Source organism: Gracilinanus agilis, chromosome 1, assembly GCF_016433145.1.
Source record: "Gracilinanus agilis isolate LMUSP501 chromosome 1, AgileGrace, whole genome shotgun sequence".
NCBI classification, from domain to species: domain Eukaryota; kingdom Metazoa; phylum Chordata; class Mammalia; order Didelphimorphia; family Didelphidae; genus Gracilinanus; species Gracilinanus agilis.
The window spans coordinates 55,069,723-55,097,075 of record NC_058130.1 but is presented as its reverse complement, the minus strand read 5'-3'; the positions used below and the strand labels follow the sequence as shown (position 1 = coordinate 55,097,075).

The 27,353-nt window shown below is 40.1% G+C and overlaps 1 protein-coding gene across 1 annotated transcript in view; it reads right to left on the bottom strand.

The window, feature by feature from the left end:
* The window catches only part of SLC6A11 (solute carrier family 6 member 11), a 179,418-nt gene that overhangs the window by 27,131 nt on the left and 124,934 nt on the right, over positions 1 to 27,353 (bottom strand). Inside the window, exons 7-8 of the mRNA XM_044665835.1 lie at positions 15,038 to 15,141; positions 4,693 to 4,817 (exon numbers count right to left, since the gene is read on the bottom strand). Coding sequence (XP_044521770.1) covers positions 4,693 to 4,817; positions 15,038 to 15,141 — 229 coding nt within the window. The remainder of the gene's footprint in view (positions 1 to 4,692; positions 4,818 to 15,037; positions 15,142 to 27,353) is intronic.

The following is a 27,353-nucleotide window of genomic DNA, read 5'->3' as shown; positions in this document are numbered from 1 at the left end:
CACAATGCCTGGCACATAACAGGTGCTTAATAAATATTTCTTGACTGATTGAAAAACTGGGAAAATCACATCTTTGTTCCAGTATTATTGGTTTTCCTCAATGTTGTTGTTCAGTTGTTTTCAGTCATATCCAAGTGTTCATGACCCCATTTGGGGTTTTCCTGGCAAAGATATTAAAATGATTTGCTGTTTCCTTCTCCAGCTCATTTTATAGATGAGGAAACTGAGGCAAACAGGGTTAAGGGACATGTCCAGGATCACACACCTAGTAAGTGTCTGAAGTCAGATTTGAAGTTAGGAAGATGAGTCTTCCTGACTCCAGGCCAAGTACTCTATCCACTGCGCCACCTTCTGTGAAAAGGTCCATAGGTTTCACTAGGCTGTCCAAGAACCCCTGGATTCAGTGATCTCTCAGACTTCTTCCGGTTTGGGCATTCTCTGATTCCAGGAGGTTGACCAGGATCAGGTAAAGCAATAGAGGGAGTCAGGCACAGAGAACTGAACCCTTCGGACTCTTTAATTTCCTTCCTAATATGAGGCCAGGGCAGGACCAACTCCTCTCATTTGGGTTTTTGTTTTTGTTTCCTAGGGAGGGTGACTGATCATCTTTTAGGTCATGGCCCTGAGCATGGATATTTTCCATTTCTGAACAAACCCGTTCACATGGAAGCTTAGCATAGAAGGTGCAGATATCCTCTTTAATTCTAAAAAGCAACCTATTAGAGCACCACAACCAGCCTATTAGGAGGAATAAAGTAGGTATTACTTGAGAGTGATAAAGGTCAAGTTAAATAATGGGCTACTTGAAATACAGAGTTCTAAGTTGGAAGATAGGATCGGAAGGGAAACTCATCACATGGCTACCTATTAATTCACAAAGGCGTCCTGGGAAATTCAATTGAATTTCCTGGGGTGAGAGCTGATTAGCTTCTTTCCATCTTTCCCCGGTAAGGTAGTTCAGGGGACCATTGGGATATTTGGCTAGGCTGCCCATTCATTCTATCCTTATTTCCTTCTAATGGAAACAGTCTTTAGTCTAGACTACTTGGGGGATAAGGGAATAGTCATCCAAGGCTCGTCTTTTACTTTCCCTCGTGTACTTTATATTCCAGTCCAACTGATCTAATACTGTTCCCCATAAACAGAATTCTGGTTCCCATCCCCTTGTCTTTGCACAGACTGTGCCTGGAATGCACCGTCTCTTAGAATCCCTAAGTTCCTTCAGAGTTGAGCTAGAATGCTGACTTTCCCCAAAAGCCTTTCTTGATTCACTAGTCCCTAATGTCCTGCTCATGAACTTTCTTTGTAATCATTTTAATACTCATTTTGTCTCTGCTTATCTGTGTATACATAGAGTAGCACGTCAGCTCCTCAAAAGCCGGGACCCTTTCATTCTTGTCCCTGTATTCCTTGCACCTAGCACAGTGTCACCAGTATGTGCGACTAAATGCTTGTTTAATCAGAGAATTAGATGGAGTCTTATAACTGTAGCCTGGCCTGGCCAGCTAAGCACAGTGATTGTACAAAAGACTTCCTGAGTCTTTGGATTTAAAACCAACCTGAGAGTAAATGAGCCACAGAACGCCTGTGTTGCCAAAATCGTAGGGCTGTTGGAGCAGCTAAGTGGCTCAGAGATAGCGAGCTAGTCCTGGAGTTGGGAGGTCCTGGGTTCAAATTTGGAAAAATCAATTCCTGTTCTTGAGGAACTAAGTCTAATCGGGAGAGAAAACTTGCAAACAAGGGCTGCTAGGTAGCACAGAGGATAGAGCACCAGGCTTAAAGTCAAGAGGTCCTGCTTTCAAATATGGTGGCCTCAGAAAGTTCCTAGTTGTATGACTCTAACTGCCTTTGCCTAGCTCTTATCACTTTTATACCTTGGAATTGATACCTAGTATTAATTTGAAGACAGAAAATAGGGGTTTAAAAAAGAATTGTAAGGTTGGAGAACCTGTTTGCCCCAGAGAATGTCTAAGACTGGTGATATCTGGGTCTATATAGTGACCCAACAAGGAAAAGTAGAAAAACAGAGATGGAGGGAAGCTTGATAGGTTAGCTTTGGAACTCCAACACTAACGTCCCTTTCATAAATAGGACTGTAGCTCTCCTCACGGCTGGTTCTACATGGAACTCTGTAGTCTCCACACTGGAAAACATCTTGGGAGTCACCCAATCAGATCTTTACCCTATGCTCCCACTTCACCGTCCCCTTAGAATAAAAGAATTTAAAGCCAGAGGGAAACAATATTACATTAAAAAAAAATCTCTGCTGAACTAGGATGGACTTCTAAGATCTGGAAGCCTAAAGCTCCATCAGCATGTGTCTCTTAACTGGGTAATGGGCTGAACCGAATGAAATGGCTTCGTTTGGCTAGAAGATTATACTTCCTTCTCTTAAATGAAGGGTGAAACCCAGGAGGGTTATCTCCTTGTTCAGGCAGAGGGAAATGATGCAAGGCAGCTGGTACCACGGTGCCACCCAGTGGGGAGAAGAAGAGTGGTTGGCAGCATAAGAGGTGAGAATTCCCGGACAGGCTTTTGTTACCTGCCTGCACACATAGATCTCCTGCTCCTGGTGTGTGTGTTTTGTGATGTTTTCCAGGTCCAGTTCCTTCACTTCACTCCTTAACTGATTATTTTCTCTCTGCAATTAATCCCATCTCCTTCAAATTATCTAGTATGCATTTTGTTTTTATACATCTGTTTGCATGTATTTTTAAATTTCTTAAAAAACCCTTACCTTCTGTTTCCAAGGCAGAAGAGCTGCAAAGGCTAGGCAATCGGGGTTAAGTGACTTGTCCAGGGTCACACAGTGAGGAAGTGTCTGCAGCCAGATTTGAATCCAGGTGCTCTAGAGTCCAGGCTTGGTACCTTATCCATCAAGCCACCTAGCTGCCCCTGTTTGCATGTTTTCTTCTCTAATTGGCTCCTTGAGAGCAGGATTGATTTTGTCTTTGTATCTCCAGTGCCTGGCACATAGTGCATGCTTAATTCATTGACTGACTGAATGATTGACTATTGGGCATTTCTAGTTATCTGTGTACTCTGTGCAGGAAAGGAAGAAAAAAGCCAGGAAGTATATCGGGGAGAGTAGGGAAAGAAATCTGGAGACTGGGATTTTAACCCAAGCTCTTATTGCTAAACTCTTCATGTGATCTCTGTGCCTCAGTTTCTTGCATAATCAAATAAGGGGGTTAGAACATTGTACCAGATGATAGCAGTAGTATAGTCAGTGGTGAAGATGATGTTAATTATTTTTTTTATAATGCATGTTTTAAAAATATTTTTATCCAGACAACATGTAGATACAATAGTTCTCTGACATTTTGGGTAATAATGGTAATTGAAAGACAGCATTGTGTAGTTGGTAGAGGGCAAGATTAGGAGTCAGAAAGATCTGAGTTTGAATCTTGCTTTGGAAATTTACCAGCTGTATCACTCTGGGCAAGTCATTTAACCTCTCTAGAGCTCAATGGCATCCTACTTGATAGTGTTTTAATCTATAAAATGAGGGTGTTGGACTTGAATGCTAAGGTCCCTTCCAGCTCTGAATCTTGGATCCTGTGACCTATAATTTGGGCTTCTGGTGCCACCTCTGAAATACACTGGCTTTGCATATCAGGGCACTCAAGCCAGTTTCTAAGATGGCAAATTGTAGAATATTTGTTGACCCACATTGGTGATGGGTTTCCTCACTGGGAACTTTCAGTGCCAATGATAGGTAGCAGAGACCTGGCCTAAGAGAAGAACAAACAAACAACTAAAGCAAACTGTGAGAGCCTTTCCCTTCTATCTACCCTGCCTTTATCTTTTAGTACCTAGTATTTCTAGGATGCCTCTCCCATTAAAATATAAGGTCTTCAAGGAAGAGGATGTTTTTATTTTTTTTATTGCACTGATTAGTGGCACACAGGGAGTCTTTAAAAAATTGCTCAATGATCTTGATCGTTTGTATGGCATTTTAAAATTTAAGTGCCTCACAAATATTTTCTCATGTAAGCCTCCCAATAATCTGTGAAATAGGTATTACAGTTACCACTGCTGGATTTTTACAGATAAGGAAACTGAGGCTCAGAGAGATTAATTGACTTGCTCCAGGTCACACAACTAGTAAGTGTTAGAAGGGGAATTTGAATCCAGGTCTTCCAGACTCTAAGGACAACACTCAATCCATTTCAGCCCAATAAGATAATGTATGTCAAACACTTCGTAAACATTATATGCACACATATGTGTTAGTCGCCATCAATTTATTAAAGTTAAAAGGCACATCCTTCCTTCCTTTTTTATTTTTAAGCCCCTTACCTTCTGCCTTAAACTTGATGCCAAGAACGGTAAGGACTAATGAGATAAGGAGATTAAATCTACCCTTCCTATCTTTAGATTGAATCACCAAAGGTGAAAACATCTCCACTTAACTCACAAGTTGGGAGGTCTGTAACCCATGTGTGCTAGAGTGAGTGACAAATCAGAATTTATTGACCACCTCCTGGGCAGTCCTAAGAAAAGTGTCTGTTGTGATTGGACACGTAAACAAATCTGTTTTAAAATCTATTTCTCTCTTACATTGGGAAGCATTGTTTGAAGGTGTTCATTGTAAGCTTGTGTATGATGTCTTGAAAAAAAATTAATCAATACATTAAGAAACAAATAGACAAAACCCAAATGGTCCTCTTCTCCTCTAGGCAAACGTACCTGATTCTGCTACCTCTGCAATGGGCACTCCTTGCTCATATGCCATGAAGCCGAGGACAGAGAAGATGGCAAAGCCGGCCACGAAGCTGGTGCCACTGTTCAAACAACACAGCATGATGCAGTCTCTGGAGGAGAGAAGTAAGAGTACATTACATAGAATGGCACTGGACAGTCCTCAGAACACACTACTAGGCTCCAATCCCCAGAGGGAGGTACTATGTATTTATTCATTTGTGAGCAAATTGGTAATAATGACAATTCACATTTATGTAACACTTTGTAATATGCAAAACCCTCTTCATTTAAGAAGCTTCATATCCTTCCCATTTTCTGGATGGTGAATTGGGATCAGAGAAAGACTTGCCCAAAGGACTTTGAGCTCAGAAGACCTTCCTCTGTAACTCTGTTACTTCCTGCATGACCTTGGACAAGTTGACTTATGCTATCTATTTGGGGCTCAGTTTCTTTTTCTGTACAATAAAGTAGCTGGACAAGATGTTCTTTAAGGTCCCTTCCAGCTCTAAATATTTATCAGAAAGGAGATTTTGACCAATGTCTTCTGACTTCAAGTCTAGCTCTCTCTTTCCTATGTGGGGCAGCTAGGTGGTGTCAATAATCAGCTTGGAGAGAGAAGGACCTGAGTTCAAATTTGACCTCAGATACTTAGTAGCTGTGTGTCCCTGGGCAACTCCCTTAACACCTATCTACCTCAATTTGCTCGTCTGTAAAATGGTGATAATGATAGTATCTATCTCTCGGGATTGTTGTAAGAATCAAATAAGATAATAATTGTAAAGCTCTTAGCACAATTTCTGGCACATAGTAAGTATTATATTAACATTAGTTACTATTATTTTCATCTCCACTATGCTGGGCAATAATCTCCTGCTTTTTGGCAGACTGATCATCACCATAACACCACTTGCTCAGCGTTTTCTATTTTGTCAGCCTTTTTCCCATGTCTAATTAACAAGACTTTAAATTTGTCTGAAGGCTTAGGGTTAGCTTATAAAGAGTTATCATTTGTTTATTGCATCAGCCCTGGGAGGGCAGTAAGATGGGTACTGTGATTCCCATTTTACAGATAAAGAAAAAGAGACTCAGAGAGATGAAGGGACTTGTCTGAAATCACATGGCAAGTAAGAAGTTAACTAGAACCAGATCTTCTGATCCCTAAATTCGCTGATCTAACCTTCCTGAAAGGAGCAGTTAGGTGGTACAACCAGCCTGGAGTCAGAAAGACTCATCTTCTTAAGTTCAAATCTAGCCTCAGACACTTACTAGCTATGTGACCCTAGGCAAGTCACTTAACCCTGTTTGCTTCAATTTCCTTATCTGTAAAATGAGCTAGAGAAGGAAATGGCAAGCCACTCTAGTATCTTTGCTAAGAAAATCCCAAATGGGGTCATGAAGTGTCAGACAGGAATGAACAACAACAACTTTCTAGCAAGCCAATGGAATAATAAAGACAGGTGTTGTTCTTCCCACTGTAGAGATAAATACCTTTGAAATCGAGAAAGATTCAATACTTTGTCCAAGGACACATTATACCCTCTGAATTTCAAAGCCACAAAAAGGGAGTATGGATAACAAACAGCAAAAGGGGAGAGAAGCTGGTGCCACCCTATCTCACACTCAGGATCATCAGAAACTAGGAAAGAGAGTCTGAGGGAAGTCCCATGCTCTCCCACCTTATCTTCCTAAAAGGAAATTAGAAATCCTGAAGGTTTTCAATATTATTTAGCACAATGTACAGAGCAGAGTTGGGAAGGGGAACACTAGATTTGGCATCAAAAGACCTGGGTTCCAGTCCTTACCCTGATACTTAGGTAGCCCTGGAAAAAGCAAAATCACTTCTCTGCACTGCCTTGATTTATTCATCTGTAAGATGGGGATGATGATATCTGTAGTATCCAGCTTGAAGGGATATGGTAAATTTCTTATAGAAATGTGAGTTACTATCATCACACAAGATTAGTAAACATCACAATTCTTCAATGGCCTAACCAAACCAGCTTGTTGTTGTTCCTCACAGATGGTTTCACGTCTCTGATGTCCCTGCAATGGTATGTGTTGACCCCCATCTCTTCACTTTGTCTCTTAGAAACCCTGCTTTTCTTCAAAGCTCACCTCAAACTCCCCATCTTATGTGAAGACTTCTCTGATTTCTCAACAGCTAGTGCCTCCCTCCAATTACCTTGTATTTATTTTCTATATATTTTGTAAATTCTTAGATACATATCTCTTCTGATAGAATGTAAACTCCCTGAGGACAGAGCCTGTTTCATTCTTGCCTTTGTATATGTGGGACCAAGCACAGTGCCTAGCACATAGGAATGAATGCTTTCTTGATTGATTTATGGAAATGGCTGCCCAAGAGCAGGAGAACATATAAGAACAATTCTTAAATTGGGTCTATGAACCTTCAAAGAGTTGTTGGACAGATGGTGGAGATCTGTGGACTTGGATGGGAAAAACCCCAAATCTTTTATTTTCACTAAATATAAACCTAATATGTGGGACATGTCTTGTGATGAAAAATCTCTGTCCTTTGGGCTGTGGGATTTGGTAAGGGTTTCTTTTCCTGTTTTTTGTTTTTGTTTTTGTTTTCTCAAAATAAACTTTTTTTAAAATAAAAAGGCTAATGCGTTTACTTCCATTGCAATTTCTTTTGAAAAGGAGTCCATTAAAAAATAATTAATTGGTTTGTTACATTAAAATTCTCTGGTATCTCCTATTCACCCTCCACTTCGTGACCTCGAGAAGACATCATTTTACAAAAAGATAAATGTATATGTAAAACTGTGTCTTGCTTGCTTCTATTTATCAGTCACATCATTCTTCAAAGAGTATTTCTTTTACTGTATACAATGCTGATTGTTGTTCTTGTTAAGTTGTTTAGTCTTATCTGATTCTTTGAGACTTCATGGGCCATTACAGCATACCAGGTCCTTCTGTCTTCTACCATCTCCTAAAGTCAGTCCAAGTTCATATTTGGTTCCCATGACACTATCTATCAATTGCATCTTCTGTTGTCCCCCTTTCCTTTTACCACCAATATTTCCCAACATTAGGGTCTTTTCCAATGAGTCCTGTCTTCTTATTACATGGCCAAAGTACTTAAGCTTTGATATACGGCCATCCAGTGAATACATAGTCTGAATTAATTTCTTTATGTATTAACTGATTTGATGTCCTTGTTGTCCAAGGGACTCTCAAAAGTCTTCTTCAGCACCACTATTCAAAAGCATTGTTTGGGGTTCTCAGCTTTCCAATTCTCAGGGCCATACATTGCTACTGGAAAAACCAGAATGTTGACTATTTTGTTGGAAAGGTGATGTCTCTGCTTTTTAGTATGCTGTCCAGATTTTCCAGAGCTTTCCTTCCACAGGGCAAGCATCTCTTAATTTCATGGTTGCAGTCATCATCTGCGGGATCTTTTAGACCCCAAAATATAAAATTGGGCACTGTCCCCCTTTCTTCTCCCTCTCTCTATTTGCCAGGAAATGATGAGACCAGATGTTAAGATCTTCACTTTTTATGATGTTTAGCTTCAAGTCAGCTTTTGCACTATCCTTTTTCACCTTCATCAAGAGGCTTAATTCTTCTTCACTGTCTGCCATTCCTTATATATATTAAAGAAGTCCATGGCACAAATAAGATTTTGAACATTGGGATCCCATTTCTTGGGGAGGAAAGGAAATGACCCCAAAAGATCATTGAGTCTAACCTATTCATGGTACAGAGGGGCCTGAGACTTCTAGAGGTCAAGTGATTTGTCCACAAACAGCTGGTCTGGGTTCAAATATTGCCTTGGATATTTATCAGTTCTATGATCCTGGATGTCACTTAACCTCTCTGTGCCTTAGTTTCCTTGTTTGTAAAATGAGGTGGTTGGGATTACTATCTGAGTCTATGCTTTTAGGATTAAAGGGAATTGGAACTCAAGGTGGAGGGAATAGAGAGAGATATGGAAGGGAAGGAAGACACAAGTCAAGAGGGAGCAGGGAAGAAGCCTTCAGGGCAATGGGTAATTAGCAGTGGGTTCTACTGATGCATAAATGTTCTTGTACTCTTCATTACTGCAAATCCCCATAGCAAGGGAGTCCATTTCTGAGAAGCCATTTCCCTGATGTAGTAGCAGAGGGAGGAACTCAATTGCTGCAAAGAAATGGGAGTCTTTAAGTGACCTACCAGCCCTCACTGTGGAGAGCTAATCTAAGCTCACTGCAGCTGCCCCGCAAGGGATGCTGTGCAGGTCAGCACAAGCAGAAGGATAGGAGGGAAATAAAACTGAAAGGGGATGTAAGTAAGACAGTAAATGCAGTGACTTTGAGTCTTGTTTTGTTCCATATATGGGCTTCAGGCATTCATGGCTGTTAGATACACCATCACAATAAGCAAGACAAAACCTGAGAATTTAAGGATGGCTTATGGACTGGCAGCTCTATCCACAAGCCTGGAGAATCCTTTCTGAAAAAACCAGTTGGCATGCTGGACCTGAGGTGCAAGGTCAGTTACAGTAAAGAAGCTCAGAGCAGAAAAGCCATAATGGATTGGTTTGGAGTGACAGAATCTCAGATTTATAGAGTTGAAAAGGGGCCTGTTATTGTTGTGGTGGTGGGTAAGTTGATTAGTCATGTTCAGCTCTTCGTGACTTCTTTTGGGGTTTTCTTGGCAAAGAGACTAGTGTAGTTTGTAATTTTTTTCTCCAGTTCATTTTGCAAATGAGGAAACTGAGGCATACAGGATTAAGTGTCTTGCCCAGGTTCACATAGCTAGAACAAATTTGAGCTGAGTCAAATTTGGAGGCTCTTGCAGTAGTCCAAGAAATGATAAGAGTCTACACTAATCTCTTGGCTTTTTTGCTGTGGTTTCTGGATATTCATGTGGATAATGAAAAATGGGTTTCTTTGGATAAATATTTCCTATGTGCACCCAATGAGTTATTGTCAAATGGGACAAGAACCTAGGTCTCATAAGTCCCAGTCCAAAGCTTTTTCTACTGTGATGTATTTATCTCTCAAGCATTATATAGTAAAAAAAAAAAAAAAAAAAAAAGACCCTATGCTGGGTGTCAGAAGAGGCACATCCTACTTTTAGCTCAGTCAAAAATTAACCACACCTTTTGGCAAGTCCCTTTTCTTCTCTGGATAACAATTTATTCATCTGAAAAAGGATAAGTTTGGACTAGGGAAATTACCATTTCCTTCTTTTTTTAAATTTTTTAAATTTTTTTTAACCCTTGTACTTCGGTGTATTGTCTCATAAGTGGAAGATTGGTAAGGGTGGGCAATGGGGGTCAAGTGACTTGCCCAGGGTCACACAGCTGGGAAGTGGCTGAGGCCGGGTTTGAACCTAGGACCTCCCGTCTCTAGGCCTGACTCTCACTCCACTGAGCTACCCAGCTGCCCCATTACCATTTCCTTCTACTGTGCTTTGAACCCTGATTCAAAATTCATAAGCTACAAACACACTCATGAAGTTAAGTACTAATGCAAATTAAGTTTCCCCTTACAAACAGTTATTTTTCAATCTCCTTAAATTCTTTTCCTACCACACACAACTGATATGTGGTCAGAAAGCATTTTTTTAAATGATGCTGATGTCATTTTAATGGTGTAATTATACATACAAGAGTATAGCTCAGTGATGGCGAACCTTTTAGAGACCAAGTGCTCAAACTGCAACCTTAATGATACCTGTGAACTTTCCCCTTACTCAGATGGGGGGGGGGGGGCTGGGCACGGGGGAAGGAAGCACTCCCATTGGGCTGCTAGGCAGAGGGTAAGTGATGTAAAAAATGTCCTCAGGTGTGGTGGAGAGGGGGAGGTGAGCAGCCCCCTCTGGCACACATGCCATAGGTTTGCCAACAGGGCTATAAATGATATATATAAATGAACAGTTTAAATGATACTGATGAAAGAATCTAAGAAATAGAAACCAAGATCAGAAAGTCAATTACTATAATAAAAAATACAATTCAAGTCTCAAATTATAAAAGCATAGATTTTTTTGATGTTAGAAGAGACCAGAAATATTTATTTAGACCAATCTATAGGTGACCAAGAGTACCTTAAGTGATTTAATTTACTCCTAAGACCATGATGAGCTGCTTCTTACTGATGTTAGAAAGGACAGTATTGCTCTGGTAAAGTCTGAAGTGAATGGCCTTATTCTTGGAATATTTTGGCAGAAGTAATATTCTGGTTTTACAATAAAACTTTTGGAATTTACCTTCTGCTGCAGAAAGATAAATTTAAACACTCTTTTGGATAGAAAAATGGAAGATTTTGGAGATAGAAACACACATACAGATGCTCCAGCTTTCTTTAAGGAAGGGAGATGTCTGATACTCTACTAGGCATATATTCACAGGCAAGTTACTTAATGTCTCTGAGCCTTCATTTCTTCATCTGTCAAATGGGCATGATAATACCTGCTCTACCTCCTTTATTGAGCTGTTATAAAGGAAGAGCTCTGTAAACTTAAAGCATCCTAGACATGTATGTTATTAATCCTGGACATCACAAGAGGAAATAAAGTACATACAACCAGACTTCAACACTGTGCTTAAGTTAAGTATTCTTAAGTATTCTATAACTTTTGTGTGGTCATTTTTAGATATAAAATCTGAATTTCTTCTATTTTGCTCCCAAATTTCCCTACCCCTTCCTTTATCCTAAGAGTCTTCATGGAGTTGGTAGAATGCTAGAACAGAAGTGGACTTTGGAGGGAAGAATCAAGTTTGACCCCAAATTGGCCAACTCTTTTGGAAAAATACACCACAATGAGATGCCTTTGGGGGATGGTGGTTTTCCTCCCCCTATTTATTTGAATTAATTCTGTTCCCTCTTGTCCCTTCTGAGTATGAGGTTAAAGGACTATCACCTCACCTACAGACTGATAAGTCTTAAGCCTTGGAAGTCCTGAGCTTTTGTCCTCTCCTTGGAACAATGAATTTGGAGACCTGCTGTTTCACTGTGATGAGGTCCCACAGAGGGGAAGAGACTTGCGCCACGTCATACTGCCAGCCAGTGACAGCTCTAGGGAGGTCCAGGTCACACACCAGACAGCATCTTATTAATATGTCCTGATGACAAATTATTTCAAAACACTGAAGTAGGTGCTCTTTATTGTTCCCAAAGAGGAGATCCCCAAATGCTCTGCTCCGTGGCTACTTGGCTAGAGTAAGTGAATTCTCTTTGGTACTGATGACTTTGAAGAACAGCATTTCATTTGTCTAAATTCTACACCTTGGGTTCATATTAGAGATTTTTAAAAATTGAAACAGCCCCTGCCCTCATGGTGCTTACTTACACTGTGCTGAGGGGTCTAGCATGTGCATAAATAAGCAAATATCAAATAGATGTATGATCATACAACCATATGAATTAGTTTTAAGAGGGAGAAAATGTTAATATCTGGGGGTAATGGCACATGTGACAAGTAAGAGGTGGCACCTGAGCTGTACTACAAAGGAAGCTAATGATTCTGGAAGACAGAAGGGAGAAGATTTGGGAGAACTGTGAGTAAGCAAAGGCATGGAGGTGGGAAATATAATGCTGCATATAAACAGTAACTAATTGGACAATTTGACTGGGATAAAGAATGGATGCTGGGGAGTAAGATATGTAGTTAAGAACAAAAAGAAAGGTAGGGGGAACAAGACTGACAATAGCTCTGAACACCAGGTTGAGGATTTTGCAATTTGACTTAAGGACAGTAAGGAACCATTAGAGTTCTTTGAATAGGGGAGTGCCATGATCTCATCAATATTTTAGGAATATGAATTTGGTAGCTGTGCAGAGAGGATGGATTGGAGAAAGAATAGACCCAAAGCAGGAGACTAGTGGGGAAGTTGTTGTTCAGTCATTTCAGTTGTTTACAGCTCTTTGTGACCCCATTTAGGATTTTCTTGGTAAAGATATTGGAATGGTTTGCCATTTCCTTCTCCAGCTCACTTTATAGATGAGGAAACTGAGGCAGACAGGGCTAAGTGATTTGTCCAGCATCTTACAGTTAGTAGGTGTCTCAGGCTGGATTTGAATTCAGAGAAGATGATTCTCCCTGACTGTACCACTTAACTGTCCTTGGTGGGGAGGAAGCTATTAAAATAGTTAGGGAAGTGATAAGAGCCTGATATATAAGAGAAGCTATGTGAGTGGGGAGAAGGGTGTGTTTTGGAAGAAGGCAGTGAAAATAGTATGGACAAGACTCAGAAACTCACTGTATATGGAGTGGGGGTGAGGGGTGAGGGAGAGAGAAGAGGCAAGGATGACTCCAAGATGGTGAATCTATGGATACTTCCTCAACTTCTACCCATTCTTCCTGGTTCTACCTTCTGAGGTCCAAGAGAAATGTGTAAATCATGGGGCTAGAAGGATGAGAACTAACAGAAAAGGGGAAGCTTAGAGGAGGGATGGGTTTGTTATTTTTAAAAAAATCAATAATATTACTTTATAGACATATCTTATATGAGTTATTTCCACTAACTGATTTGAATTATAATGCCATATATTTAGTTCTGTTTATTTGTATTGTTTGGCTAGGGTTTTTTTTTCTATTTTTCTGTTCTATAAGAAAAATTATGGCCTAAAAATTTGCAGTATATTACTTTTTATTAAACCAAGCATGTTTTAAAAATAGATTTTTGTCATACCTCCTATTTTTATATCACGTGGATTTTCCTCTACATCCCTCCCCTTCCATCTTCCAAGAGAACATGCCTCACTGGATTCTTTTGTACTTGAATAGCCTGTTCTTTTTCCTTCTAATGCCCAGAATCACAACTCTGAATAATGGAAGAAAAAAATTCTACAAAAATGAGTCAAAATGACAGAAAAGGGTATTGCCTGTCGACCCTGGATTGTAAAGACCAAAGACTCATTCTCATAAAATGATAACCTTTTGAGGATATATAAGGATATATAAGGAAAAGGCCAAAGTTCAAAAGTCATGGTCATGATTCCAAAGAATTTTTCTCCTTTCCTCCTCTTCTCCCACCTTGGCCTCCATCCCATCTTCTCAACAAGGGCTGAATTTAATCTAGACTTCTTTGTAATCTTGTCTTTCATTTTAAACATTTAAAATTATTCCAAGGTGTCCACATACTTCACCAACCTGCCGAAGGGAGGTAGGACACACAAAAAAATTAAATACCTCTGCTCTAGGGTAAATATTCCCTCTTATTCACCTTTGTGGCTAGTCACACAATGTAGCTAGTGTCCCAGTGCACAGAGTGCTGGGCCTGAAATCTGGAAGACCAGAGTTCATTTCTTTACCCCAAATACTAATATGACCTCGAGCAAGTCACTTAACCACTGCCTGCCTTTGTTTCTTTAACTGTAAAATAAAGATAATAATAGCACCTACCTTTCAGGATTTTGGGGAGAAAAAGATGAGATAATATTTATAAAGTATTTTGCAAACCTTCAAATATTCTGTAAATCTTAGTTTTTATTATTATTAGTCCAATTTATTGTTTTATGCTATGATAATATACTCATTTTATATTCAAATATTCATATTATGTTAAGAGAACATTCATATTACTAATTTATTATAATATTAATGATAATTCATTGATAATAATACTAAATGTTCTATTGAGTTAAACTACACTGAACTAAAATAAAATTAAGCCAGATTAGTGATCCCCCAACTTTTCCCCAGGAAATCTGTTTGTATTTATCCAAGGTTTTAATATGATTTTCAAGGGAGGGGTACTTGCCACCCATCCTGCTGCATCCTACTCACTCAAGGAGTGTTAGTAGCTATCCAAAAAGATGAAAGAGAAGTCAATGATGGAAACTGTTTGGCCATACTACTAGCCTTGGATTGACCAGGTCAGGTGCAGCCCTGTGTTAGATGGAGTCTATAATGCCCACATTCCTAATGAATCTACTGAAGACAGAGCAGCTCTTCCTGCCCAGTTTTCATTATCTGCAAAGTGGCACCAACTTCATCATACTTGACCATAGAGGAGACAGAAGGATACTAATTTTCTTAAGGCAATTGTGGCATTTTCCAAACACAAGTTGGTCCTCTCCAAACTGTCTGCATATCCTTTGGGAGAAAAGCTGTACACTTGTGAGGATTCCTTGCACTGAAGGAGCCAGACATTGGAAAGTCACTCACACTGTCCATTCAAGCTCGGTCCATTGCCCTTTCTATCAAACTCAGAAATCAAGAGAACTCAGAGGCAGAGCTAAGTTCCTCTTGGTCCATGGCCTATAAAAACAATAAGGCTCAGCTTTCAATGAAGACTGAAAATTACCCAGTACCCTAAAAAGTGCTATGAAAAAAGGTTGGGCTTCATTTGGGAATAGCATGAGAGACTTACCTGTAGCAATTGTTATTATAATTGTTGTAACTTCCCAGTGCTGTCAAGCATCCCAGGCAGATGGCATAGGAGAAAAAGATCTGAGTTCCAGCATCTACCCAGACCTGTAGGGAAAGACCACAGGAGTCATAGCAGAGGAGGAATCAGACAGGGGGACAAAGGAGGAGACCTTGTTTTTTGTTTGTCTCCCTTGGAAACCAGGTAGGACTGGAATTGAGAAATATTCATACAGTGGATTAACACACTTTGTTTTTTTAAAAACCCTTACCTTCCGACTTAGAATCAATACCATATATTGGTTCTAAAGTAGAAGAGCGGTAAGAGCTAGGCAGTAAGGATTAAATGACTTGCCCAGGGTCAAACAGTAAAGAAATATCTGAGGCCAGATTTGAACAGAGGGTTCTCAATCTACCAAGTCACCTAGCTGCTCCAAGACCACTACATTTTTAAAAGCTTAATAAATCAAAAATCTCAATAATTTTTAATTTCCTTAATGAATCACAGAATCTTAAGAATTTGAAGGGAACGGAGAGTCCAAAACTTATCTAAAGTATAGATCCATTGCAGTATATCCCACAAATCAGTCCTTGATCACTTCCAGTGATAGGAAAACTGCTACTTCCCAACAACCTCAGTTACATATTAATCTGAATGTTTTTCCTTCTCTCTCATCACTGTTGCCCTCATTCATTGCCCATACTCATTCATTCAACAATTATTTATTAGGCATCTACTGTATGCAGAGACCTGGGATACATACAACAGAATATATAAGTTTATATAAGACATAACTGAGGGGCGGTAAGGTGGCTCAGTGGATTGAGGAGCTGGGCTCAAATCTGGCCTCAGACATTCCTTACCTGTATTACCCTGGGCAAGTCACTTAACCCCCACTGCCTAATCCTCACTATTCTTCTGCCTTGAAACTACCTTGGAACCAATACACACTATTGATTGTAAGATGGAAGATAAGGGTTAAAAAAAAAAAGACATAATCACTTCCCTGAAGGAGCTTACTATTTAGTAGGAGGATAAGAAACAAAAAGATGTAGCTGTAAAACAAAATATTATGTGACTTAGAGGTATATAAAAGTGAGGTCAGAGGGGATGATTGTGACTAATAAGGGATTGGTCAAGAAGGCTTCCTAGAGGAGGTGACATTTGAGTTGGACTTCAAAGAATTAGTCAAAATTTAACTGTCAAAGAAGAGGAGAGAGGGCATTCTAAATACAGGAAAAGCTGTTAGAAGAAGACACAAAATATGTAAAAACTCATCTCATATTTAAGAGCTATATAGTAGTCTCATGTGGCTAGAGTACAGTATTTAGAGTATTTAGAGAATTATTAGAGAAGTATTTAGAGAAGAATTAGATGAAATAAGACTGGGGAGATGCAGTGTCCAGTTATGGAGAACTGTAAATGTAAACTTTACTGAATAGGCAATAAGGAGCCACTGGAGATATTTGAGTAGAGGAATTTCTGCATAATAAAAATTAATTGATCTAACAGGAATGCAAAGTATGGATTAGAGGGGGAGAAAGTAGAATGGAGATGATCTATAATGAAAACTCCTATTTTGATAGTTTGAGTGGCCAGTAAAGAGGACTCCTATTTAAGTGGTAACAATGAAAATAGAAAAGGATGACTATGAAAAATTATTCCAGAAGCAGATATAAGAAATGAAGAAGAGAAAAGAATGAAAGACAATCATATGAGCAGTGTGGTATAATGGACATACTACTGTATTTGGATTGAGGAAGTTGTCAGGCTTAGACACTATGTGACTGGGCTAATAGCTTAACATTTCTTTGCCTCAATTTACTGATTTGTAAAATGAGGGGATTGGACTTGATTGTCTTTCTGATCTCTTCTAACTCTAAACTATGGCCAATGCTTAGAAAATGGGAGACTGGATAAGCAGTGGTTATTATTGACAGAAACAGTTAACTCAGAAGGAAAGGTTGAAGGGGAAGATAATACACTTAATTTTGGATGTGTTAAGTTTGAAGGACTGGGAGGAAATCAAGGATTGGTGGAGTGATATAGGTCTAAAGGTCTGAAGAGAGAGGGATCAGATTTTTTTTCACAGAGAGGAATGCAGTCATTCAACAAACACTTATTAAGCATGTACTATATGTCAGGCACTGAGGATGTAAGAATGAAAATAAAACAATGACTGCCCTGGAAGTTCATGTTTCCATGTGAGAATACAGCGTGTACAGGAAAACAAATACAAAAAGAGATTCCAAGTGAATACAATGTAATTCCATAGCAGTTAGATGTCAACAACTAAGGAGGTCAGAATAGATGTGTAGGAGTTGGCACTTGAGTTGAGATCTGAAGAAAACTGGAGATTTCAAGAGGCAAAAATGAGAAAGGAGGGCATTACAGGCATGAGGCACAACTTATACAAAGATATAGAGGTGGGAGATGGACTTCCGTGTGTGGGAAGCAGCAAGATGTCTTATTTGGCTGGACCAAAGAGTACATGAAAGTCATAAAAGGAAATAAGTTGGAGGTGGATTGTAAAGGACTTTGAATTGAGAATTTTGAATTTTATCCTAGAGTCAATAAAGAGGCTTTGTGCACAGGGGAATTCCTTCACTTTGGTGTCTATTTTGAGGGTGGATTAGAGAGGAGAAAGGCTTGACATGGAGACCAGTGAGATGGCAATTGCAATAGCCAACAGGTGATAAGGACCTGGGAACAGAGGAAAAGACAGCTATAAGAGATGTGGAGATTTTCATGATCTGTAAGTTAACAAACATTTATTAAATATCTCATATGTGCCAGGTATATGCTAGGGGCTAGGAATACAAGAAAAGGGCAAAAGACAGGTCCTGTTCTCAAGGATTCAGTGCGATGATGACAACACCTGATTAGATATAAAAGATGAGCTAGAATAGAATTGAGAGTGACTCTGAGGTTTTATGATTCTGAGTAATTGGAAGGATGATAGTGATCTCAACAGAAAAAGAGAAACTAGAAAGAAGCAAGAGGGTACAAAATGAACTCTGTTTTGAATATGTTGAGTCTGGGGTGCCTATAGAACAGTGATGGTGAACCTTTTAGAGATGGAGGGTCAGGCTCTGTGTTATGCCCCTCCCCCTATAAGTGCCAGGTGTGTCCTATGCCCCACCTTTACCCCATACAGAGGAGGGAAAAAGTGTTCCCATTGGGTTGCTGGGTGGAGGTGTGGGTGAAGTAAGGAATGTCCTCAGTGAGTGCAGAGATGGGAAGGGGAGTGGCTCAAGTGCTCTGCTCCCCTCCAACTCTACTGCCCGTGAGCTGCCCACTTTACCCCCTGTGTGTTTTCATTGGGCTGCTAAGCAGAAGTGTGGGGATATGAAAAAATGTCATTGGGCAAGGTGTAGAGAGGGAGAGAGAGTCCCTCTGCCTTTCTAGTAACAATCTGGGGGAAGGGTGTGTGTGTCCACAGAGAGTACTCTGTGTGCCATCTTTGGCACCTGTGCCATAGGTTCACCATCACTACTATAGAACATCCAGTTGTAAATACCCAATAGGTAGTTAGAAATGTGAATCTGTAGAATTTGGCACATAGTAGGTATTTAAAATAATATTTGTTGATTGATTGATTGATTAGAGCTCAGGGGAGAGGTGTATGCTAGAGATCTGGGAATCATCTTCCTATAAAGGAAACTATAGGAATGTAAATGATTGCTAGGGGACAAAATTTTTAAAAATGTGTAGTTAAGAAGAGGAAACAGAGCCAGAAGCCAGGAGAATATGCCTGCTTTGAGTTTGGACAGGATGAGGAACCAGTGAAAGAAACCAAGAAGGGGAGTGGTAAGAGAAGCAGGAGGAGAACCAAGTGAGTTTGATGTCTCTAAAGTTAAAGGAAAGAAGAATTCCCATTTGGTGGGATAGGGAATTAACTTTTAAATATTTTAGGCCAGTATAACTGAAAACTTCAGATTTTTTTTTTTTTTGTCAATTAGGAGGTCATTGGTATTCTCTGAGAGAACAGATTCATTAATGAAGGGACAACAATCAGACTGCAAGGAATTGAACAGAGGAGGCAGTGAGAAAGTAGTACCACTGACAATATGTTAGGGAATATATAACCTTTCTCCAAAAGTTTAACAATGAAAATGAAGAAAGAAATGGGACGAGAGCAGGATGGGTTAGATGGCTCAGGAAATGCATATTTAGGATTCAGGAGACCTCAGCATGTGAGTAGGTAAGAGTATGTAGAAGGCAGAAGAGAGACAAGGAAGATTCATGAAAGAGGGGAAGACTACTGGAGTGGGGTTTGGGGCGGGGGGGGGGGGTGGATAGGATTAAAGACACAGGTTGGGGGATTAACCTAAATGAGGATGAGGAATATGTCTTTCTTTCCTGCGTGTGTGTGTATGTGTGTGTGTGTGTGTGTGTGTGTGTGTGTGTGGAGAGAGAGAGGGAGAGAGACAGAGAGAGACAGAGACAGAGAGACAGAGAAAGACAGAGACAGAGACAGACAGAGAAAGACAGAGACAGAGACAGAGACAGAGAAAGACAGAGACAGAGAAAGACAGAGAAAGACAGAGACAGAGACAGAGACAGAGAAAGACAGAGACAGAGACAGAGACAGAGACAGAGACACAAGAGAGATGAGAGAAGAGTGAGAAAGGGTATAAGGGATGAAGCATGCTACAAACCTCCTGACCGAGGTGATGGGTTCTAAGAATAAGACATATATTTTCCAACATAATTTGGGAATAAGTTTTACAAGAAGTTTTGACTTCCTCCTTCCCTCCCTCCCTTTCTCTCTCTCTCTCTCGGTCTCTCTCTCTCCCCCTCTCTCTTTCTCTCTGTCTCTCTGTCTCTGTCTCTGTTTCTCTCTGTCTGTCTCTCTCCCCCCTCTCTTTCTCTTTCTCTTTCTCTCTGTCTCTCTGTCTCTCTCTTTCTGTGTGTGTGTGTGTGTGTGTGTGTGTCTGTCTGTCTGTCTGTCTGTCTGTCTCTCTCTCTCTCTCTGTCTTTCTCTCTCTGTGTCTCTCTCGCTCTTTTTGTCAACTGGGGGACGTATTTCAGAGGGAAAGAAAATAAATGCTTGTTAAATAAAAATGGAAAAGAAGGCATTTCATCACATCTCAATCTCATGGGAATTATTGTAATAGCTTTGGATAACTGACTCAAGTCATTGACAGACATATCATTAATGCCTTCTATATCAAGGCACAGCCTTGGGCATCTATCGTTGTAAAAGTACAGAAGAGTTTGCTCAATCCTTCTAATCAGTCTAGGATGAGAAGGGAACTGGTCATCTGGGTAAAGGAAATGCCTTCCTAAGAAACCTACCCAAAGGCCAATTTCAAGTAATCTCAGAACCGTAAGGACCCATACATCCTGTCTGGGGCTTCTTAACCTTTCTGGTATCATAGATCCCACTCTGGTAGTCTGGTAAAGCCTATGGACCTCTCTTAGGAATAATGCTTTTAAATGCAAAAAATAAACATGCCAAAATATAATATGATTATAAAAGAAAAAAATTGGTGAAAATAAAGATGCAGTTTTCCCCCATCAAAGTCCATTGGGTAGTGTAGCTACATGGCCCAGTGGATTGAGAGCCAGGCCTAGAGATGGGATGTCCTGAATTCAAATCTGACTCCAGACACTTCCTAGTTGTGTGACCCTGGGCAAGTCATTTAACTCCCATTGCTTAGCCCTTGCTGCTGTCCTGCCTTGGAACTAATACACAGTATTGATTCTAAGATGGAAAGTGAGGATCTTTTTAAAAAGTTCACTGAACACCCTGAAATCTACCCATAGACCAGGTCTAGGTTTATAAATCCTGATCTAGTTCAAAATTCTCATTTAACAGTTGAAAAAACTGAGGTTCTGAAAGGGAAGTGACTCGTCCAAGGTCAAACCACTTTGATAAGATGGAACTTCACATGTTATTGAAGAAGGCTTCAGTCTGAAGTGCTGCTTGATATTTTTGTGGTTTAGAAGAGGCCTTGGATTTTTCTTGGGGATTAAATGGTTCTGGGACTGTCACACTAAATCAAATAAGGCCAACTACCTCTCAAAGAGAAAAAAAAAACTGGGTAGCAGAAACTCATTGACAGACAAGCTGTTTCACAGGATTGGACACTTTCAAAATACTGCACACAGCAGAGGTCAACTGAAAAAAAGGGCTTTTTAGTTCCCAACAACGACCACAAAAGTTGCAAAAAAAACCCCAAACCCCAACAACCATGGAAGCTGGGTCAGCAGCTGGGTCACTCCCTGTTCCCTCGGCTGTACCTCTTCTTGGTGAATGGGGGGCGTGCTGGCAGTGAGAACCCTGACCTGTCCACATTCCAGGGTTGCTCCAGTTCTAAGCTACAGAACTGAGCTGCATGGGAATGGAATGGTGGAAAAGAGCGGCCCTCCAGACGGGAGGGAAAGAAAGCCTGGCTCTCCCTTCTCACTTTGAGGAAGGATTGGGGCTTCGCAGCACATTTTGCTGGAACTTTGATGACTCTGGAAGAGAGAATGAGGCTGATGACTTGATGCACCTCAGTCTCCCTGAAAATACAATTCATGCACAAGCCAATACATCACTCTGGGATGACATTGGTCCTCTGAAAATGAAGGCCAAACAACAATAACAACAACCTGCTAGACCTTGTTCCAGGGGTATCTTCTGGATTTTGGAGAGACTGTGGTGGAAACAGCATTGGATTGGGAGTGAGAGGATCAAATTCAAAACTAGACTCTGCCACTTATTTATGTGTGACCTTAGGCAAGTCACTTAAATTCTTTATATCTTTGTTTCTTTATTAATAAAACTGGAAGATTGGACTTGGTAATCTTGAAGGTCCCTTCCAGTTCTATGACTTACAATCCTATAAAGCTAAAAAGAATTTTAACACATTGATATAGTACTTTACATTTATGAATTACTTTATTGTCCAAATCTCATTAGATTCTTACAATGATCCAATGAAGGTATATTATAAAATTTTTTCCTTTCTTTTCTTTACTTTTTAAATGTTTCTTTTGAATATTTTCCCCTAGTTACATATTTCATGTTCTTTCCCTCTCCCCCAAACCCCTCTAATCTCCCTAACCCCCGCCCCTTAGCCTGATGCACAATTCCACTGTGCATGCTCATTTTGGAAAAGAGAGTGAGATTGACGACTACAAATCTGTCTCACATAAATCCAATTCATGTGCAAATCAAGCCATCATCTGTGATATCATAGATTTTCTTTGAATATGAAGGATGGGGGGGGGGCAACTGGGTGGCTCAGTGGATTGAGAATCAGGTTTAAATCTGGCCTCAGACACTTCCTAACTATGTGACCCTGGGCAAGTCACTTAATCCCCACTGCCTGGCCCTTACCACTCTTCTGCCTTAGAACCAATACCCAGTATTGATTCTAAGACAGAAGGTAAAGGTTTTAAAAAAAAAAAAAAGAAGGGTGAAGGGCAGCTAGGATAGCTCAGTGGATAGAGAGCAAGACCTGGAGGCTGAAGGTCCTGGGTTCAAATATGGACTCAGACACTTCCTAGTTGTGTGACTCTGGGCACTTAACCCTCAATGCCTAACCCTTACTGCTCTTCTGCCTTAGAACTAATACTTAGTACTGATTCTAAGACAGAAGATAAGGATTAAAAAAAGAAAAGAAAAGAGAATGAAGGATGAAAAGGAATTTCTTTGTGCCTAGCCTGTTCTCCTTATTAGGTCCACTAAAGACAAAGATTGTTTTTATCTTCTGTCAATCTCCCCTACCTCCATAATGCCCTCTCATCCTTTTTCTTCCCTCTCCTTTCCCCACACCTCTTCCTTTTTTCTCTTTCTATAATCTCTTCCTTGGGAGTCTCATCCACTTTAATGGTCTTCCTCAATAGTTACCTTTCAAGTCTGTATCACTAACTAGACTTGACTTCTCTCCTACACATTAGATTTGCATCCACAGGTTCCTACTAAACATTTGACCAAAAATTCCTATGAGCACCACCAAGATATCCAGCTGGGATCTCACTGTCAACACAGATGATAGAATAAAAAAAAAAAAGCCAATAAACTAGAACCATGAGTCCAGTAAGATAAATTTAATAGGGGGAAATGTACACTTGAATTGGGTTAAATCACTTTCACAAGCACAGAATGAGGGAGTAGGGTGCAGTTAAACCACAATTTAGGAGGAAAAGATGAATGAATTTTTTAAAAAGCATTTATTAACCACTAAATATGTGACTAATACTGTGTTAAGTCCTGGAGGTACAAATACAAATCAAAGACTGATCTTGCCCTCAAGAAGCTTACATTCTAATGGAGGAGAAAAGTCAAGCACAGTATGCATACACAAACACACAGTCCTGGCTCTCAAGAAATGCACTGTCCAATGGAGGAAATGACATGCTAACAACAATGAACAAACAAAATATATACAAGATAAATTGGAATTAAAAATAAAGGGAAGGCACTAGCCTTAAGCAGCACTTGGAAAAGGTAAGATTTTAACTAGCATAAGAAGGAATCCAACAGATAACAGATGAAAGAGGAGAGAATTACATCATGATGGACATTCAGTGAAAATCCATGGAGATGAGTGATAAAGTACCATATGTGAGGAGTATCAAGGAGACCATTGTTAGTGGATTGCAGAGTACATGGAGTAGAGTAAGGTTCAAGAAGACAAAAAAAATAGCAAAGGGCTAGGTAATAACAACCTTTAAAAGACAGACATACACAATGAATGGATGAATGAATGAATGAATAAATAAATAAAAAGGCAAATATTATGTGCTTTTAATGTGCCCTCCCTCTCTTCATCTCTTTCCTTGGTCCTGGTCACCTAGAACGTGCTCACACAGCTCAGAGGAGACAAGAGTCATCATTTCTGGTGAAATGGAGGACCAATAGATCTGGAGAGGTTGGCAGGCTATTATCACCATTTGATTTGTCATTATACTAGACTAACTTGAATTCAAATTCTAACTTAGTCGCACACTTCCTGTGTGACATCAGACACATCATTCAACCCCTCTGGGTCTTAGCTTCCTCATTTGCAAAATAAAGGAGGTTGATTCAATGATCTGTAAGGTCCTTTATAACTCTACTGTTGTAGAATCCTATAAGCTGCTTCATGTCTACATCCATTTAGAATTTTTGTTTTGAGAACATAAGAAAATGCCTAATTCAGGAAATGGCAGAGAACAAAAACAAATAACAACAACAACCAAAAAAAGCCACACATAAACAGAAAAAAATGGAGTGGCTAAAGGACAGCATTTGGAGTCAGGGAGACCTAGGTTCAACTCCTATTTCAGACACTTATTAGCTTTATGACTCTGGGCAAGTCATTTAACCTCTTTGTGCCTCAGTTTCTCTCATCTGTAAAGTGAAAGGATTGGAGATGATTGTCTCTAAGGTCCTCTCTGGATCTAAATCTATGCTTCCATGATCCTTTGACAAAACCCTTTGATATACAGTAGACATCATCAGCTTTTGGTCCATCAAGTGATTTCTGTCAATCAAAGAATCTATAGATATTTATTAAGTAAATACCCAGTGCTCTCCCTTTGCTTGAAAAGCTATGGGACAGAATCGAAACATAAGAAAACTATTTTCTAAGGTGATTACCATTAAAATCCTACTTACATGAGGAAATGAACCACAGGCTCCTTTTTAAAAATTTTAGAACTATCCCATGAATATTATCCAGCTCTAACATTCTATTCTCCTTATAGGATTGGCTGCCTTTTCACTTATCTGCTCATTCAGCAAACATCTATTAACAACTGGATACTGGAGGTGACACAAAGTGCCACCTGTCCCTGCCCTCAAAGTGCTTCTAGTCTCTGACCCTCCTTCCCATCCCTCCAAGCAGAGGTGAGCTGGATGACCGTTCATTAGGAACATTGAAGAAGGGATTCCTGGAATTGGTGGGAGGCTGAAATAGATGATCTCTGAGGTCTTTTCCAACTCTTAAGATTCTCCAAGTCTCTGCTTCTCACCCCTGGCACCAAGTACTGGAGAAGGCAGCCAACTTCTTTGTTGTTGTTCAATTTGAGAGCATCTTGTGGTCCCAAAGTCTTGCCAAGCAAACCCATTGAAATGGCCAATAAAAAAGCCAGACCCAATATCACACGTGGAAGCTAACTGTCACCAGCAGAAAGTGGTTGAAAGCGGAAAATGGTGAGCAGGGGGGGACATGACTTGTTTTTCTTTCTGGGATTTACTACCCGGGATTATTTTTTCCCCTTTACTTTTCTTTAATGCATACACACACACACATACACAGACACGCGTGCACCTGCACACACACACACACACACACACACACACACACACATACACACACACAGAGCAACACAACTTTTGTAAGCTAAGCTTTCACTTACGGAGAAAACACAACTTATATGGCCAGGAAGAAAATGGCTGAATTAAGCTCTTTCTTTCCAGCCTTTCTAGTGGGAGAGATTCTCAAAAGATTAAAAGTGGGTTAGGAGAAGAATAAAACAGCCGTGTTTCCAGTATCTACCTGACAACAGCTTTTGTAGGAGTGAATAATTACATGGGAATCACTTCCTCTCCACCTCTCTTTGAGAATTCTCAGCGTTGCTAGGCACTCACTCTCCCACCTTCTGCTAATGCCACATACAGACGCCGAGGAATACAGTATATCCTTTATGAGCAAAAGGGAGATGGGGAAGGGATTCAATGCCCATTTTGGGGGCTTATTCATGTTGGCCTTCAGAGAGGGGGAAAGCTTCCCTTGTGTTGGACATATTGAAATGCTAATGCTCTCAGCAAAAGCAGTGGGAATGGCTTGATGGTTAAGGGATCAGAGGTCACCCTGGTATGGAAGAAGTCATTCCATGAATATGTTCTGTTGATGTATCCAGACGGAACCTTTAGGGAGCCACCTTGGCCCTTGGGATGACCCAGTTCCCACTTGGGGCAGGGCCAAAGTAAGAATCTTGAGTATAGAGTCAAGGAAGAGTGTCTGGAAAGGGTCATTAGACTGAGATGATGGACGTTGGTGTATGAAGGGACCCTTGGGTTTAGTTCGAGGGAGAGGCAATGTGTGGAAGCTGACCTAGCTGTTTTTTCTCATGTATAGTATGAAGCACTCTCGTCACCTTTGCTCACAAAGGGGGAAAATCTGAATAAAAGAGTGATGGGGAGGATGTTAGAAGGACGCAGGAGGTAAGGCTGTATGGGGTAGTTATGGGACAAATCAAGAAACTTTGCTGCCTAGGCAAAAAAGCAAAAACAAATGAACAAACAACCACTTGTACTAATGTATGCTTTTTGAAGAGCTTCAACTCAAGAGGAGGTAGAAAAAGGGTCTGGATTTGCAGTGAGAGGCTCTAGGTTCAAAACCTGTCTCTGCCACTTACCTTAGACAAGTCAATTTATGCTTCCTATGCCTTAGTTCCTTCATCTGTAAAATGAAGGAGTTGAGGGGTAACTTCTACCTCTAAATCTCCAATCTTTAGAATTTAGTTAGATATGTGTTGCCTTCCCAATTAGAATATATGCTCCTTAAGGACAGGGGCTGTTTTTTCTTTTTTCTTTGTATATTCAGTGTTTAGTATGGTGCTTAGAAATAGAAGCACTTAATAAATAAATCCCTTTTGGTTGATTGATTAACAATACTATGATTTCATTTGATACACCTCCAGAGGTCAGGAAGCTGACCAGACATTAAGTAGAAAGAGTATTGATTGTGGAGTTTGATCTGCCTGAGACTGGGCTCCAGTTCTGCTATACAAATAGGGCGCCCCAAAATCTTAGGGCAGTTTAAGCCCTTGTTGGTGAACCTACGCCTGCCCAAGTGTGCCAGAGGGAACCTGCTCCCCTTTTTCTCTCCACCATGCCTGAGGACATTTCTCCCATCACCTGCTCCTCTGCTCAGCAGCCCAATGGGAGGATTTCTTCCCTCTCTGTCTGGGGTGAGCGGGCAGCTCACATGCAGAGTGAGGGTTGCAGTTTGGGCATTCAGTCTCTAAGGTCACTAAAAGGTTCGCCATCACTGGTTTAAGATTTATTGTTGTTGTTCAGATGTTTCAGTTGTGTCTGACTCTTGGAGTTTTCTTGGCAAAGATACTGGAATGGTCTGTTATTTCCTTCTCCAGCTCATTTGACAAATGAGAAAAATGAGATAAATAGAGTTAAGGAACTTGCTCAGGGTCATATAGCTAATAAGAATCTGAGGCTGTATTTGAATTGAGGTCTTTGTCACTCCAAGCCCAATGCTCTGTCTGCTACCTCACCTTGTTGCCCCAGATATGTATGCATGTATAAACATCTATATAAGTATACATATGTACATTTACATATATATATATATATATATGTATATATATATATATA